The sequence below is a fragment of the Hakea prostrata genome, chromosome 6, assembly GCF_041222555.1.
Source record: "Hakea prostrata isolate BN-2017 chromosome 6, UWA_Hpros_2, whole genome shotgun sequence".
In the NCBI taxonomy this organism is placed as follows: domain Eukaryota; kingdom Viridiplantae; phylum Streptophyta; class Magnoliopsida; order Proteales; family Proteaceae; genus Hakea; species Hakea prostrata.
This window is the reverse complement of record NC_142605.1, coordinates 20,661,128-20,679,653: the sequence shown is the minus strand read 5'-3', so window position 1 is coordinate 20,679,653 and position 18,526 is coordinate 20,661,128. Positions and strand designations below refer to the sequence as shown.

The following is an 18,526-nucleotide window of genomic DNA, read 5'->3' as shown; positions in this document are numbered from 1 at the left end:
GAAAAATACAAAGATGTCATGTCATCAATTAACTTTTTTTCCTTTTTCGGTAATATGTCATCAATTAACTAAAGCAACTCAATGGTAGGGGCATCAGTAATTTGAGGCAAAGTCTAAAATTGGGTTAATAATTTCAAGAAAAAAATTATGTAGGGGTCCCCTTAGTGAGGCTTAAACTTTTGTTGGCACCCACCTTGTGCAAAGAAATACGTCCAAATCCCAAACTAGCTACCACAGTTTGAGAGATGTTTTGTTTATAAAATAATCAAAATACTCTCTCCCCCCACATATAGCCCCCACACCTAGCCACCATGTAAAGAAGTCACCCACCAAATGCCTCACATTACTGGAAATCACTCACCATAGCCCCACCCAAGGGGAACACAAAGAAAAAAGGATATCTATTAGATTTTTATTTATTTAAAAATATATATTAACTTCTCATAATTATGATGTGGTCCAAACATTATTAGTAACTGCCTTGATAACTGTTAGGCGGTTACCGCCTAGATAACTATTATTAGTAACCGCCTTGATAACTGTTAGACGATTGATAGGAACACTGTTTCTACAAGACTCATTGAACAAGAACATTATAGTTTGGTTGTGGAGTTTAATATTAAGTAGATTGTATATTGTATGTTTTTTAACAATATTCACCACCACCCCACTTTCACCCTTCCGGAAACCACCCTCAACACTCTCCTAACCTTTCCTCCCTATAACCATTACCACCCACCTTCTCCCCTCCCCTGACATATTATTTTAGTAATAAAAGATAAAATAGATATTATGCATCAAGTCTTAACAGCAGCTTAGCATTGTTAAAATTGAGTGGAAAATAGTAATGTTATCTTACCAAAAAAAGAAAAAGAAAATAGTAATATTATGGTCCGTCTATATTTGATGGTTCGACCACTGTTGGTTGGACGGTCTGACCACAATCGACTTGAAGACATTTGAACTGTCTATACTTTAAGTTGTTCATAAACAAGACAACAAACCACTAAGCATAACCAACCTCCTTAAAGATATGGATAAGGATTCCATTCAAGTCGAATAGTTCGAATGCTCTTAGCCTTTTAGAGTCCGGATCGGACTCCACAATTACAATCCAAGTAATATTCTCTTGGCTGATAAAGTTTTTTTCTCCAAGAGATTAACAACAATTATAGAGCTCCATTCGAACTCCATTACTGCACGGCAGTTCCATTCGAACTCCATTACTCCAGATTATTCGCTTGCGCTGCCAAACAAGATTTTGCAGCAACAAGTAATTTAAAAAAGAATACGATTTAATTAATAATTAAGCTATATTAGGGGACCAATAATAATTATCCGAAAAAACAATCATTTTAGTTAATAAAATTAAAAATAGGATTCGAATCCAATGGTACTCTCTGTAATCAGAATACCAATTCCTAACGTGTGACAACAAAAGCCCTAGCATACCAACAATTTGAAACACGCAAGACGCTTTAAATACATATTTTTAAAAATTAAGTCTAAAATCCAATGGTGACTATTGATTTGTCTTGATCGATTTGTCATGTGGTCCCACAGACTGTCCATCTACAAATCAAACGGTAGGGGTTTAGTTATATACAAAAGGGAGGTCAGAAGGACAAGCAGTTGAGTTAGATACACTACTAAGATTAAGATAGTCAATAGGGACGAGGAGTTGAGTTACACTATGAAACATCTAGCTGTTTCCGTCCACAGCGTGATTAGGATTTCTCTTTTATAAATATATATATATAGTTAAATAAAAAATAAATAAATTAATAATAAAAAAATAAAAAGTATAAATATTAAAGGGTTGGGCGGTTGCTTCTGCATCGGTTTTTCATTTTGCAGCAGCAGCTTTTCTCTCCTTTTGCGTCTTCTAAATTCTAATAATATTCTCTCTTTTTGTTTGACGCCTCCGCCGAGCGCATCGGGATAGCAAACGAAAGAAAGAGAAAGAGAAGCTCGCTCAGCTTACCGAAACAGTAACGAAGATGAAGATTAACGTGAAAACTTTGAAGGGTTCTCACTTCGAGATCGAAGTCAAACCAGATGATACGGTACTTCTCTCTTTTTCCGTCTTTCAATTTCGTTTATCGTGTCAATAAACAGTCCTTTCTGATCGAATATGGGAGTTGTGTTGGTAGTTCTGTTTGTATTAGCTTTAGAATTGTGTCATTCTGCTGTTACTGACCGTGAATTAGGGTTTATCTCACCTTTATTGTTTCACCCCAAAATTTTGTGCTCATTCGTTTATTTATCAGTTTTAGATTTAGATTTAGGTTTTGGTCAATTGCCAAGTCCTGAAACTTTTGTAAACTATCGCCGCTGCAATTTCGTTGAATTCATTGGAAACAATTTGACTACTCTACGTGGTTCGATTTATGTTTGCATGTGGCTAGTAGAGGCATTAACAATTAAACAGTTTGCACGCACTTCTGACTATACTTGGTTGTAAGTTCGTCCTTTTACTCTTGGGCCTAAATTGAGGCAGAAGAGTGAGAGTTTTTGATGACTACTTCAAGTAACTGGTTGCATTCTTCTAAAAAGATCGTTGCTTTCTTCAAAAATTCAGTTGACGGTTTGTCATTCTTATATTTCTTCACCTTATTATTTTGGCACTGATGCTCCTGTTTGGCTGGACAATGGAAATTAATTCATAAGGTTGTGCAGTTGATGAAGTCTTCTATAGATTCTAATATTAGGACCTTTACTTTCAAACCTTCTTATTTCCTTTGAGCTTGTTTAATGTTGTTTTAAGCTTCTTTTATAGTTATGCTATGAGCATTTTGATCACAATGAACACAAAGTGCCAAGTTTGAGTGTACTACATTGTGGAGTTTGTGGTTGGAGTCGCTTCAAAGGCTACTATAAACTTGAACAGATAAAGCCATCACAATTTCATCCATAGAATCACTGCTGGAGCTCATTTAATTGAGTTATTAGGTGTGAAACTCTGATTGGAAAGTTGAACAGATTACGACACTCAAATCAGAGATTTCACCTATCCCAAACTTAGTACTGTAGACTACTTAATGCGCTGTAAACATACATAACAATATGGACATTATACTAATTTATAGAATGATCACGACTAACAAAGGCTCATCCATTGGTCTCCATAATCCTGGAGCTGAACCACCTAAACTGGTTGAAAGATGAATTACAAGATAGGTCAAGGTGTTACTTTAGAGGTCAAACAGATCTCTGTAGGAGAAGTTGTTAGATAGATGTAGGGTAGGAATCTAGTTAGAGGTCTTATGGTCTGATGGCGATGAAACTCAGGGGAAGTGTGGATGATGACGTCGGGAGATGATATCTCGATTTGCTGATATTTCAATGGGTAGGCTTGGCTAAATCTAGATTCTTGTTTTCAGGATTTCAAGGACTACAAAAGTTGAAGAAGCTTGCTGGTAGAATGGGCTGAAACTTGGGAGGGGATATAGGTGATAATATGGGGACATGTTCCTACAATTTGACTGGGTTTGGATGGTTAAATTGGAAGATATGAGGTTTCTTTTTCGTAGGGTCTTTGGGAATTTGAACATTCAAGATAGTAGAACGGGGTTGGGGGCGTAGGTTGCCGTATACCCAGATAGAGCTGTGTCTTCTTGGATGCTATTAGTTCAACCACAGCAAAAATATGGCTTAATGTCACCAAGAACCCTAGGTTCACTTAATTCTTGGAGTTACTTTTACCTTATTTGACATAAACAGCAGAGCATGGGCACAATCATACACAAGAGCACTCAAGCTTAAAGGGAATCTTTCCTCAAGGGGGTTTAAATAGGGGTAACAGCTTTACAAGTCATAACAGAAAATAAACTTTTAAATGGACCCTAATGTGTATAGAACCCATCTTTGGATCAAAATAAAGTATTGTAATGTCAAATGGACCCGTTTAGACATTCTCAACTGCATGTGGATCTTCTTCAAAGACGCGACAAAAAGGGCCGCAGGTAATGTTATCATAGAACAGACACAAGAAATAAAGAAACATGTGTAGCAGAATAAAGAAAGAAACACCAAAAAAGGAAGAAAGCAATCTTACTTGTTTGGGTTGAGTAGAATAAAAAGCTCTGCATCAAAATGAAGCATTCTAGTTGTACTTAAATGAAGTAATTTGTGGAAACCAATATACTTATGTTGACACCCCCCCCCCAAAAAAAAAAAGAACAAAAAAAAAAAAAAAAAAAAAAAAAAGAAAGAAAGAAAGGAAAAAGAAGAAGAAAGAAGAAGAAGAAGAACAGAGGGGTTACCTGTCCATGGTTCTTGGTTGGATTTACTAATTGAAATTAGTAAACTTATGTGCAGGTTGCTGATGTGAAGAAAACCATAGAATCAGTCCAAGGTGTGGATGCTTACCCAGCTGCACAACAAATGCTTATTCATCAAGGGAAAGTTCTTAAAGATGCCACAACACTGGATGAAAACAAAGTTTCTGAAAATAGTTTTCTTGTTATTATGTTAAGCAAGGTAAGACTACTTCCTTCTAAGGCATCTCTACTTCTAATTTTATTCAATCTTTGTAATTTGATGCATGGAAAATGAAATCTGTTTATGAGCCTTTGTCTTCCAGTCCCTCCCTTTGTCTCTTCAGGCAAACACCCCCACTCTTTTTCTTGGTAGACTCTCTTCTGTTTGATTTTTAAATTAACTGATTTTATCAACCAAAGTTATGTTTGTGGGATTCCTTAGTGTAAATCCCAGTGACTAGAGATTTGCATCTTGTGCTTGTGTAACATGTTTTTCTGTCTTGAAGTAAAGTTGGCATTTCTGTCTTTTTATGTCATAGTTTTAACTTGTTCAACGGCTGCTAACCTTAATCATAAATGGACATTTTAATATCTCTGGTGTATCATATGTTCCTTTTTCAAAGGGATGGGCATCTGTGTTGGTATCCCTTGTGATAGGGGTGTCAATTTATAGCCCGAACCGTTAAAACCGAACCACACCGACTTGTTATAGCCCGAACTGGCCCAAAACCAAACCTTAATGGGCCGTAATTGGGCTGAGGTTTGTGGAGCCCGCACCAATCCGAAACCAAACCGCAACCCGTTTTACAACCCATTTTGTAATTTTACATTAAATAGTATTTGAATCATTATATTACCATTAGGTAATTGGTATAGACAATTAAAAAAATTAAGCATGAATTCAAAGATCAAATAGTCATTTTACTACTTAATATCTAGGTTTTTTATTTCTATGGAATGGGTGGGGTTTTTCTTAATGGAAATTGACCAATAGCAATTTTGCTTTCCATATAATTTTTGCTTTTGTTGTAGGATGCTCAATTGTTTCTTCTTTTTCTTTTTCTTACACACCATAAACCGTTAGTCAACCCGAATCTAAACCATTAGTCAACCAAATCTAAACTGTTAGTTAGCCCGAACTCAAACCGCACCAAACCGAAACCGGCCCGAAACCGTTCCAAACCAAAACTGGCCTGAAACCGTTATTTTGCTAATGGGCCGTGTTTGGGCTAGGTGTTTTTCAGCCCGAAACCGTTAGGCCCAGCCCAAAACTGCCCCAAACCGTTGACACCCCTACCTTGTGATAAGGATACTTTTGGGTCGTCAAGTTTGCTTAAATTGGACGTGTCTCATGGGCTTCCTTCTCTCCTCCCGTTATTTTTTTTTTCAAATTTTCTTTTAAGTAATGATATTTTGAAATTTGGATGGAATTCATGTTGGTAATATCTTCAATTGGCACACAGTGGACCCATTATGTAGTGATTGCTTTCTGAATGTCATTGGGGTTTTCGTATTCATTTTTATTGCACTGTGCTGCAAAATAAGTTCTGTGTATGTGATGGACCTTGAAAGTAGATTAGCCTTTCTGATTTCCTTAATGATTTCTGTGTTATTATTTTGTCATTTTATTTGTATCTTCATGATAGTATCTGGCGTAACTGATTCCTTTATGTTGCATGCTGTAAATGAATACTAACAAAAGAGTAAGAGCTCATCTAGTGGAGGTTCAAGCACAGCTGCTACGAGTCCGGTAAGTTTGAAGTATATACTATGTGGTTTTCCAGATTTTAAATCACTTCTATATTGCCATAATCTTTTCCTGATTATGATGTCATATCATCATCATCACATTTGGTAGTTTTGGTTTGATGTAAATGCAGAAGCCCTGCTGGATAAGCTCTATCCAGTTTGTATCCGATATTTATTGTAGCATTCCCTCCATCTTTGAAATCCATCTTCATACTCCAAAATCCCCACAGTGCAAACTGTCACAAATTCTCCAAACTTATGATCAGGTCTCCCTCTCTACAGCAGAAGAATTCAATCTGAAACCTAGGCCAAACTCCCATCATGAACCCTAATTCCCCCTTAATTTCCGTGTCCAATAGCGAGAACCCAAAGTGTAGCCAACTGTCCAATTCAGTTTTGGGGCTTGTCTGAATTGGCTTACTAGAGTTCTTGGATCCCCCCTTTTTTGTGTGTTTTCTAAATCCAATTACCCACATCCTAAACTTTCTGAGGATGAAGGGACTTGACTTTTCTGTATCATATCCCGTGTCCATGCCATTTCTGCTGACATTTGGCAGCACTTATGAATAGCTGCGTAGTCCAGTCTTGTTTAACTTGGTTGTGTTGCCTTTCTAATCTTTTAATTCCTTTGCTTGGGGGAGTTGGGGATGGAAGGTTGGGGGAGTTCATATGCATTGGCATCCAATTGGTTGAATTCTTACCATGCTTACACTATAATGTTTCATATCTAGATTGTTTTTGGACCTTTCCTAACAGCTTGCTTTCATTGTAGGCCCCTCTGGTTGGATCCACCCCTCCTACTTCAGCTACGGTGTCAACACCTCAAGCACCTCCTCCAACCTTGGCTCCGTGAGTCATATGTATATATATATATTTTTTTTTTTTTTTTTCTTTTTTAGTTATGCTTGGTCTGGGTATTTACATCTTGTGTCACTTGTGTTTGTTGGTATTGTGCAGTCCATCTGCTGCTGTGCCAAATCCTGCAGCTGCCCCTGTGCCAAATCCTGCAACTACTGTTACTGCTTCGTGAGTGTTTGTTCCAGAATCTCTGCAATGGATATGATGATATTGCTTGTGAGAAATTAAATTTGTGGTTATTGAGTTTGACTGCTTATTGATGTCAGGTGCTCATCAAGATAAAAAAAGTAGTCTTTGTTATGATACTAATTAGGTGGAGGTCAATTCAGCCTAAATTGGTAGGCTGCAGACTAATGCCCTTGCAATAGGTATGGCTGTAGGAATAGTTGTCCCCGCCTTATTTATAATAGGCGGGGTTCATGTAGGTGAGGTCAATTCAACCTAATCTGGTAGGCTGCAAACTAGTGCCCTTGCAATAGGTATGGCTGTAGGAATAGCTGTGCCCAACTCAGGCAGCGTTCATGTAGCCTGCTAAACTGTAAGGTATAAATAATCTTTTGGGCCCCTTTCCCTATTACACAATAGTTTCTTCAGGTGCTAACCTCTTTGGACACAGATAAACCCTTGTGTAGGCTAGCCCAAGGTGTTTCTTTTTGTTCGTATGCCATACATGTTGGTTGACTCACTTGATAATGTTGTATTTGGACACATCTGAATGGTAGTGGCGGTAACTCAGTCCGTTTTTCGCTGGTCGGATCTGAATTCTATGAATATGTTGTCCATGGCACCCACGTTTTTAGTTGATTTTCTGCATACTGAAATTGCTAACTTGTGAGTATGTATTCAACTGTTGGTGTCTGAAGAAAGGAGCCTTTGAAAATGAGTTGAGAAGGTCCATTTTTGTGGTAAAGATAGGGCTCTAATTTGATACATCCTATGTTTGGAACTTCTCTACCTATCTAGTAGTCAGGATGATCAGGTTACATGGAAACCATCTTGCTTTGATAGAAAAAATATCTGGCTTTAAAGTCATTAAAAGAGACATTAGCCAGGTAAAAATGGAGGTCTATGAGAATATCCAATAGAATGATTAGAAATATGTGTTGGTTAGAAACCTATAATCCCTTCCTTGAAACCATGGATCTACGGTTAGGGGTAAAGCTGTAATTTTCCTAGAATGTGGTTGCCCAGTAATTTCCAGCAATAGGTAGAGGGGTTTTCCAGGGGTTTTCAATAATCCAAGCTGGCTGAATATGAAGCTCAGATCTGAATTCTTTGAAAATTGAAGTTCAGGTTTGAATTTTGAATTCAAACTCAGATTTAGGGATTAGAGGGGTTTCAGCTGGGGTTAGGGTTTGGGGAATGGGCTGCTGTCCTGCAGTTTAGAAGTAATGATGTTGCTATTCTGCAAGTCAGTAACTGTCTCTGAGGAAGGGGGATTGAGGTTGCAAGTGTTTCGGGTTTTCTGGAATTTAAAATTAAATCAACTCTTCTCAAGGAAGAAGATGAAGGGTAGGATTTTGAAACTCAGAGAAAGAGGGCTGTAATAGGGGGATTAGCAGAGGGGTTTAGTCCTAGAGGAATTGCGACTTTAAAGGAGGAAGAGGGGTGATTTATGGGTGGGGAATGGGGATTTCCTGGTTGGGTTAGGATCTGCTGCTGTGGGAAGGGAAGGGGGGGGGGTCTCAGGGAACCTTCTGGGTGCTAAGATAGAGGCTAGGGCTTGAAAGGAAACAGAGGGAAGGGGGCAGGGGTTTATTTATACAAGGGGGTAGAGGGGGGTTTGAAGCTGTAAAAGAGGGAATTATTTTTTGGGGGGGGGGGGGGTGGCAAGTGCTGTGGTAGTGAGGGGAGGCCTTCCTAGGGTTGCGTGGACAAGGAAAGGGGTAAAGGAGGCTGCGGATAAAGGGGGGAGGGTGGAATTGTTGGGGGAAGGGGCTGTAACTTGGGTGGGGGGTCGAGCAAGAACCACTTGTTTGCTTTTTTTTTATTTTAACATTTTATCAAATGTAGCGTCATTATACATATGGAAACTCAGGTTCAAACAATAGCTTCCACGGAGCAATAGGTTTCATTTGCCTTCGATTAGGCATCTTTCTCGGATTAAAGTGCTGCTGAATTGAAGAAAAGCCAGACGCCGGCGCGCCGCCCGTGCTGCGTGAGAACGAGAAGAACATGAAAGTTTTTTACCCGTCAAAGCCTACCCGACATAGGAGACCCTGAACCTCAAACACTCAATTCATTAATTTATCCAATACTGAAGATTACAATGCAGTAAGAGACTATTTATAACCTAAAATTAAAGATTCAGATTCAGACTGAGATCTCCTTAACTGATGAAATCCAATTACAACTCAAAGTGGATTCATTACTCATATCAACACTTATGAAAAGGAATCACATACTACGGAATTACAACCCTTATATTGTAATCTTGCTAACACACTTTAAATTATCTGTTTAAGCATATGCTAATAGATAATTTAAGACTAAAGCAACCTATTGTAAATCAAGCTGGGACTCTTAGGTAAACCAAACCTAACTCAATTTAACAAGCTGGACTCAAATAAGATTTTGGAATATATATATTCTAATAATAAATTCAGAAATAAAATAATAGAAAATGAAGGCCAAAATGCCCAAAGTATCCCTCATAGAGGGTTCAGCCAGCCTTTGGAGGCTTCTTGGATCCATCCTTGGGCCCCACTTCGGGTCTCGGATAGGGGGGTCCCTGTGTTCACATCAAAACCAGCAATATTAGGGCCTGATTCATGTGGTGGAAACCAGCTGTGTTAGTTTTTACTTTTCTTAAGATCCTCTTGGGGGGGGGGGTTGTATTTCTTAGAATTCTGTCTAATTGTTGTTGACCTTTTGTAATCTGATGTGATAAATCCCCTCCATGCTTATCATCTTGTATGATCTTACTGGTCTGTGTCCCCTTTTTGCTTTTAGTTAAGCCATCTTTATCTGATTTTAAGAAATATTCCGCTTAAGATATAGGTTTTGTTCTTATTCTTTTTAAATTTTTTTTTATGGCATATTGTTGAAGCAGTGCAGAAGCAGATGTGTATGGTCAAGCAGCATCAAATCTTGTTGCAGGCGGCAGTTTTGAGGAAACCATTCAACAAATTCTTGATATGGGTGGAGGGAGTTGGGATAGAGATACTGTTGTCCGTGCTTTGCGTGCTGCTTTCAACAATCCAGAGAGAGCTGTTGAATATTTATATTCTGTAAGTCTGTTTCCTATGCTGGATTCGTTTGCTTTTCAATTTGGGGGGGTTTTGGAGGGTGAGGAAAAAGGGAGGGAAAAAAAGGAAAAAAGCAAGAAAGGAGGTGAGGGTCGTTATGTTCACTTTGATAAGCTATCTTGATATCTTCTGCATGGCAGCTTGTTGGATGCTGATTTTTGTGGCCAAGTTTTTTATATCATTTTGATATATGTGGTAAATTTTAGCCCAAAGTATTTCAAAAGATGGAAAATCAATCGGAACTCTTGGTTAAGAGTTGTTGGCTCAAGAAATTTAATAATATGGTGGTTCATGTAGTTTTGACTTCTATACTAGAGAAATGACTCACCCACTTGTTCCTTTTTCAAATCAACTGCTCGCAAACACCATAGAAGTGCATGAAGGCCACATGCATATTTGGCATTTAAAAGTAGATTAAAGAAGTCCATCATGTATTGAGTTATAGGGTTCAGGTAGCCATACAGTATAAAATGCAGTAATCTGAGAGAGGGGTGCTGTAGTCATCCGGTGATTGCTTCTGGGGGATAGATGACACCTCCCTATGGCTCGGGCTGTTGGATGTGTTGGTATACTATGTGGCAAGTTGTCAATGACTTGCGTTAATGCAGTTAGGATTGTCAAATTTGATCAATAGGGCCTGAGAAGACCTTATTTTAGCCCATGGTTTAAATCTGTGGGCTTTAGGTTCCTTGTCTTTACTTCTATTGATGTAATACTATGTTGTAGCTTCAATTGAACTAGGGACAATTGACCACGATCTTTAGATGAGCCAGCTCAAATGGGTACTTCATTGATGCTCATCTCTAAACCTATAAAGTGGGTGTAAAGTTAGTACACGGGAACTAGTTGTTGAGTGTTTCAGTTAGATTTGGTACATAATAGTGTGAGTTGAGTTTATTTACTTGATAGAGTTGTTTGGATCCCTTTTATCAGTACAACTAGAAATTTTGGTGGTCTCCTCATATTATAATAGATACCTCTGATGCTTTGGGTAAAGGATATGAGGGGGGTTTTCCCCCTTTTGGGTGGAGAGTTTGGATGCTGTTAAGCTCATAAACAGAGTGATTTGTTATCTTCTCTGTTGTTTTTGCTCCCAATAAGATTGTTCTCTTCACTCTCAACCTCCTTTTATTGTTCTAATTTCTTCCCTTAGCATTTTAGTTGCTTCCTTTTTTGTCAGATTTGACCATAGATTTGATCATTGAGATGTCTGGGTCTGCTTGCATCTGGGATTCAAATCAAAATTTCTGGATCACATTAAGAATGGCAGATGTTAGTCTGAATTGGATTAATCCAGTTGGGTATCTTTTTCTTTTTGGCTAGTCATATGGGTTGGTTTGTTAAATTTTGGTGTGTTTGAAGACTGGATTTTGCCTACTTTCTGTCAATGAAAATCATTATTGTGATCAATTTGATCTTGCCATATATTCATTTTTATGTGCATATAAATTTTAATGGGAATTGCATAGGATATGTCACATGTTTTGTATAATCTGATCTGGCCATGTTTTCGTTTTTATTTTCGTAAACATTTCATTAGGAATTAGCAATTGCTGTGAAAACTAAACAAGTAATTGCTTTGGATTTCTTCCGTAGATGTAGGAGCTGGGTTCATGAGTGGCAGTAGTAAGAATAAAAAACTACTAAGGGCTATTACAAAAACTAAAAATTGCCTGCTTAATATTTAACATCTGTGATTCTTTAAAACTTAATGAATTGATAGTTTGGATTCATTTGTTAGAAATCAATTTTGATTTATCAAGATAGCATGTTAGTTGTGCTAGTGTTGATTCTACTTGATACTTACCTAGGGTGTATGCCAGGAAATGGCTTTACCATATTATGGAGTATTTAAATTTCTTGATGTTTGGTAAACAATACCCAAGGTTTCTGATCTTGTTTTTGGAAGTGAAGAAATTTCTCAGTTAACTCATAGATGATTTTTTCTTTCTTGTTTGTTCCTCTACTGCTTGGTGATTGGTTATTAGAATTTATGTGTATGCTTGAGTGCTCCCTTTTACAGCCATACCTGTTCTAGTGAAATTACACATTGGAACTTCAATCATTCATTTATTTTAAAATGTATTAGGGTATACCAGAGCAAGCAGAAGTTCCTGTTGTTCCACGGGCTCCTGCAAGTGGTCAAGCAACCAACCCTCATGCCCAGGCTCCACAACCTGCACAGCCAGCTCCTCCTTCCAGCGGACCAAATGCGAATCCCCTAGATCTATTCCCACAGGTAGGACTGCAGTTTCGTTGGATTTCAATTCATGAGGAATATTTGGGTGGTGATGTATCTTGATCTCCTACAGGGTCTACCAAATGTGGGTTCTAATGCTGCTGCAGGTTCGTTGGACTTTCTGCGCAACAGTCAACAGGTGTCTGTATTCTATTTCACTTGAGAGCATCCTGAGTATATAAATGCTTTGTTGGGTAATGGTTCATTCTAGTCAATCGGGAATATTTTGGAGAATATGAGACAATGAGTATTTTAATGTTTTGGCTAAATACTGTGACTTGTAGGGTTGAATACGTGTGTCTAGGACTGAGTGATCCTTGCAATATTTCTTGCAGAATTAATTTATTCTTCCATTATCAAATTTATCTGAGATGGAAAGTGTTTTGTATATTTTGCAGTTTCAAGCATTGCGGGCTATGGTGCAGGCGAACCCTCAAATTTTGCAGGTTCTCCTTTATTTTTGCACTGTATAAGTATATATTGGTTTTCCTTCCTGATTGCTTTTTGAGTCTCATGGTTTTTTATGATTTCTACAGCCCATGCTTCAAGAACTGGGGAAGCAAAATCCACACTTAATGAGGCTTATTCAAGAGCATCAGGCTGACTTCCTTCGCTTGATCAATGAACCTGTTGAAGGAGCAGAAGGGTGAGATTTTATTGGATAGTTCTGAATAATAATATGGATTTATGTAAAGCTCCAATTTGCTTTTCAATGTTTGGTTTTAGGAATCTATTGGGACAACTAGCAGCAGCTATGCCACAGTCAGTGACAGTCACACCTGAGGAGCGTGAAGCCATTGAACGGGTAATGTTTCCTTTGCCTCTTTCTAATACGATATTCAGTATACACCATGAGATTCCTAACGGGGAGTAGGAATAAATTCACTGCTGCCAGGTTTATGCTTTAGCTTAAGATTGATAGCTTACTTATGCAATGGTGGGTGGACCACAGTTGTAGCCTAAGGTCAGGGCACCGAAGCAGCATTTGAGCAAAAATTGCTGGGGTGTAAGGCTCTAGGAAAATTGCTCCTGGGACTCTGCTTGTGTGGAAGCCTTCAGCTCCTAGTTTGCCCCCTTTTTTTTCCTTTTTCCTTGTAGCATGATTTTCTCTTTTGGATGTTAGATACCCTGAGTGTGATTAGTTGCTCCCCCACCTGCCTGTAAACTCGGGGGGGGGGGGGGGGGGGGGACCTGATAATTGGTGCACATGGTGTTGTGCAACTCATTGTGGTGGTGAGGTGGGCAGAGAGAGGAGGGGGGTTGGTTTAAATACTGTACTTAGTGCTGAACCTCCAAATCGGTGAGGTGGGGAGAGAGGAGGGGGGTTGGTTTAAATACCGTACTTAATGCTGAACCTCCAAATCAATGGTTACTCTGATGTTTGGTGTTGATGTTTTTCACTTCGGATCCAAATTGATGAGTTGTCCTTAATTTGGACCCACTTAAAGGCTGTGGAATTTTGTTACTCGCTCCTGTTCTGAGGATTTATTTGGTTGTCCTCCGTCTAATTAAATGACTGAGTTCCTTCGAAGTTAATTGTTTTCTGGTATTTTATTTTATTGGTGCTGACATTTTCCTTTTTATCAGCTTGAGGCAATGGGCTTTGATCGAAACATTGTACTGGAGGTATTCTTTGCCTGCAACAAGAACGAGGAGCTGGCTGCCAACTACCTTCTAGATCACATCCATGAATTTGAAGAATAATCAGTGGTTGAATTGTCTTTAAGTTACGTGCTTTTCTTTTTTCGTTGTTTCCTAGCTTTTTCTATTGGTTTGAGTAGTCTATACTTGTGTAGTGGACAAGGAGTCCATGAACATTTCTTCACTCATCTTCTCCTGGTGTCTTATGTGAAGATTATTACCATTATATTATTGTGTTCAGTAATTGTGAATATGTCTTTCAGGTCACCTTTTTCCAAATTTTGGATCCCCTTGTCTTATCGTCTCTTATTTCTTTTCTTTTTCTTTGAGTTCCATTGTCTTTTTACTTCTCAATGCTGCTGGTTAACTCTTCTGTAATTCCAGAATTACTTGGATTACTCCACGTCTCTATGCAGTTCCATACTACTAATGTTATTAGCCTGTTGATTAAAGAGAACCCTCGTTTTTTACCCCTAAAAGAAAATAGATTTCTTGTTCATTGTGAGTAAGATACGTTGTGATCTTATCTTATTCTGGGGCAATCTTGCGTAGCTGGGTTCAGAGTATGTTTGGCAATTAAAACTCATCCCTTGAAGAGTGGAGTTTTTGGAAATCGTGAAGATTTTGTCGTTGCAACCCTCCCAGTTACTAAGAGTAATGCTGGAGCATTATTGGGCATGAATTTAAAAACCAGTTAAATAAGTTTAAAATGTGATTTACGGTATTTTATAAATGTGTGGTGGAAGAACTGATTTAGAAAAATCAGGCGCAAGGACCCTGATTTGGAAATGTAAAGTGGCTCCTTTTTCGTTCACTTATTATTATTATTTCCTGCGAAACCAGTCTGTAAAATAAATCTGGCTTTCATAGAAGTGTCGATCCATTGGTTTGATGATAATGGTCATTCAACCTAAATCCGGTTTATGGTTAAATTTGTTTATTATTTTTTATAATTTCATATTTTGATTATGTTTAACTCTATATTTTAGAGTTAATATAGAGTTGAAGCCAGAACAATAACGTCTAGTGATGAATATAATTCATTGAGATAATAAGTAACCATAGTGGTTTGAATATAAAATAAATAAAAAAAATCATGGAATGGAATATGACCAAACTGTCAATTATATACAATTCGATTTCTTTATATTATTTAATTTTTAAACTTATATTAATAAAAAATAATCCATGATTAATACTAACGTATTCATCTGTGACACGACAACCACCACATGAATGCTAATGTGAAGAACTACATCTTTGCCATGCATCTTCCATATTTCCTCTTTCTTTTACTACCATCACCATAAGAAAACAAATCTATCTCTTGTGCGAAGATTTAATCAACGATCTTGTGCTAAATTCATGACTTAATGCTTGATAAAATGTGAGGTTGACAGCAATTTTCAAGCCTTGATTGACATACTACCTCTCCATCTCTTTTGAATCTTGCAGTTTTCTGCAACTTTGTTTGTTGCACACTCTGGCTGGGAAAGCCCTAAAATCTGCAGGAAGGATTGGTTGGCAAGCCCCGTTAATTCTTGGGTGTTATATAGCTTGTGATTTTGACTCTAGGTCCCATTCCTACACCTTTGAACGAAATCTTTCTTACCCAACCAACAAAAAAATGTTTGGTAAAATGCGTGAAGGTGATTGTTCATAGTGATATAGATGGGATTATCTCAATTCAAATCAATCACTTGTGAATTTGAAAAATCAGCTTTTTGCCAAATACTGATGGTATTTATGGTCCGAGTCATGGTCAATACTATAATACAGATTGGCTTATCTAATATCAATATCAAATCCTCAAAATAAAGAGGAGAGCAAAGCTTTAAGGGTCATTTAAAATGGAATCGATCAAATGAAAATTTGAATATTGTATATTTTGAAAATTCAAATTCAAATTTGCTGTTAGATTTTATGTTCAATTGTGAAGTAAAGAAATATATGGATCATAAAAAACCACAGCAAATTAACTGAATCCAATAAGAAAAATTGTAGAGGAAGCGTAAAGTTGAACCAAAATGTTAAAACTCTTCAAAAACCAAATTAAGCCAAATCTTGAGAAGTACATAATTTTTTTTAGCTAAACGGACATTTGTATTAAAAAAGAGAAAAAAAAAGAAGAAGTTACATTTGTAGAGCATTGATATCTCCTTCCTCACACCCCTGATATTTCTGAAGAATATAATCATAAAAAGTTTAAAAATGGAAAACTCCCTTCCCTTCCCTATCAAGTCTATAATCTAAGTTTGATTATTCATTTTACTGTTTTCTCTCTCTACCAAGAATCGATCAATTTTTACAATTTCTTCAAAAAACCATATCCCTTTCCTTACTTTTTGAGATTTCGTTTCTACATCTAGACTCGCAGGCACTTTTTTTCTCCCTACCCACCAAGTTGTATTGTTTTTTCTCTCATTAGTTAGTTCCATAATTCGTACCAGAATGTCTTAGCCTTGCCGTAACACCAGACCTTGGATCAACCCTTAAATCATAAGATATATTTTCTCCATCTTCATAAACAACATATTGAGTTTACTCCAAAAGAAGATTTGAAAAACGAATCCAAACTAATTAAGTCATGGCGTGGTTGAATTTACGTTAAAAATTGGCCTCCAACATTGAAATCAGACTACTTGCTAAGCAATCCAACAGGGGTCGTATCTCCATACTTCTAATATGTCATTTTCAGAACCAAACTGGAAAAAAACAAAACCTCTACCAGTAGAGTGCAAATTCACCTAAACATCTAATTTCCAATTCTTCACTCCCTTCCTTACAGCTGAATCAAATTGAACCACAATTTTGGTTATTTTTTTTCCACAAAATTCATTCGGTCTCATTTTGTAATTTGTACACGTTGATATCCTGAACTAGACCATAACTGAAAATAAATTTTTTATTTTATTGATATGGTAAGGTTTATGACAGAGGAATTATGTAAATATTGCGTTGAGTTTGGCACCTGTTCAACATAGTAATGCGTAAGTCACCACACATTATTATATAGCTTTGTTTGGTAGGCTAGCTTTGAATTCCTTCTCTTTTACTTGGACCATCACGCACTAATGCACTATCCCTACAAACCCACTCAACTGGATTTTCGTACAGAAATCAAATTAACATTCAATCTACCTCATCAAATCTCCTTTTCCTCCTCCTTTAATATCTTTCTTTCCATATTCATATGGTGGGCATGTCTACAAGTGGGTGTTTCAGAATTTTTTGCTGTCTTTTCTATTTTTCATCACAATGACCACAACATTCTCAAACCAACCTCTCCCTCTTCAGAAAAGCTACAAGGTCGGTTAGCTTTCATGTGCTGTGTTGTAGACCTCCACACCCATCTGATCTCAATCCAATGATGTTAGAGTACCGCGTGATCTTATCAAATTCAATGGTACGATCCTACAAGGTGACAAGAATCTGCATCAACAAACATTCTCAGGCCACGGAAGTATTTCACCCATCCATGCATGCTTTCAAGTTTCAACACAGCAATTATTAAATCTTTTGTCTGGCACTGTAACATCACCGTCCATGGATTGCTCCTTCTCTCTCTCTGTCTCTCTCTCATATGGCGCGCGCGCGCACACACACAGAAGACATACCCATGTGAGAAGAAAGCAAAGTTTGGTTGCAATGGTCCATGCAGGCCTCTCCAAGTGTCAAAGAATGAAGAAATGATGGTTTGGCACTTCTGGGTCATAAAGTACTTGACTTGAAGTCAAAAACCAAAATGATCTCTAAACACTTGAGTGGGATATCACAGAAACTGAAACAAAGAAACAGAGAGGATTGGCTGGCCCAGAAGCACTGTAACCAGTGGGTGCGCGTATATGTGCTTTAGATTGTTTTTCCTGCTCTTGCGTGAGCTCTGGCGTCATCACCACCTAAAACGGCTTTTCAGAGTTTCACGTTCTTAGAGAGCTCTTATAGCTTTTGTTTGTTTGCTTTGGAACCCATCCAGCAGCTTTTGCTTCCATTATTTCTCAATTCTCCTAACCATGCATTCTCCATCGATCATCATATCCAGATCCTATAGAACATCATCATCTGACCTATGTCCTCTCTCATCTTGGTTGGTACCCACAAGCTTATCACTATGAATTCAACATAGAAAATTAATTAATTAACAAGGATAGACTAATACCTAAGTGCAGATTCTCTAAATGACAACTTGGTGTTTTGTTCAACATACGCGTTTCATTTTGATTGTTTAACAGATTAAACAAAATATTTTTGCAAAATAATTTGATAGCGATTTATGTTCAAATACAATACTATAAATGTGAGAATATAATTTTAAAAAAATAAAATAATTGCTGATAGTCTTGTAGAACAGTCAAGGTTACAAATTTTCTTTAAGAAGATTCATAAAATCCTCAATAGCAGGAGATTTGTCCTTTTAGATTAAATAAATCATGTGATTGAGACTTTCTATCCCCAACAAAATGATAACAATAGCAACAATAGTAATAATAACAGTAAATCAAAATATAAGTGATCAGTCTAATCACATT

General features: G+C 37.5%; 1 protein-coding gene across 2 annotated transcripts; it reads left to right on the top strand.

Annotated features, from left to right (window-relative positions):
• Window positions 1-1,829: 1,829 nt before the first annotated feature.
• LOC149012531 (ubiquitin receptor RAD23c-like) lies at window positions 1,830-14,276 on the top strand. 2 transcript variants are annotated; one of them, XM_089158142.1, is made up of 12 exons: window positions 1,830-2,066; window positions 4,321-4,482; window positions 5,965-6,012; window positions 6,784-6,860; window positions 6,969-7,037; window positions 9,922-10,099; window positions 12,207-12,356; window positions 12,430-12,495; window positions 12,755-12,802; window positions 12,893-13,002; window positions 13,083-13,161; window positions 13,944-14,276. In XM_089158142.1, exons 1-12 carry the CDS (start codon window positions 2,001-2,003, stop codon window positions 14,058-14,060), a joined length of 1,170 nt encoding a protein of 389 aa, XP_089014268.1. In that variant the 5' UTR covers window positions 1,830-2,000; the 3' UTR covers window positions 14,061-14,276. The 2 variants fall into 2 exon arrangements, with proteins under 2 accessions (XP_089014268.1, XP_089014267.1); XM_089158141.1 differs by having other exon boundaries at window positions 9,919-10,099.
• The last annotated feature ends 4,250 nt before the right edge of the window (window positions 14,277-18,526 follow it).

What these genes read in the sequence shown, in the direction of transcription:
- LOC149012531 (XM_089158141.1), top strand. Translation starts at nt 2,001, where the DNA reads ATGAAGATTAACGTGAAAACTTTGAAGGGTTCTCACTTCGAGATCGAA. An exon ending in GCAACTACTGTTACTGCTTC is followed by an intron (nt 7,038 to 9,918) that starts GTGAGTGTTTGT and finishes ATATTGTTGAAG; the next exon opens with CAGTGCAGAAGCAGATGTGT. An exon ending in CCTGTTGAAGGAGCAGAAGG is followed by an intron (nt 13,003 to 13,082) that starts GTGAGATTTTAT and finishes GTTTGGTTTTAG; the next exon opens with GAATCTATTGGGACAACTAG.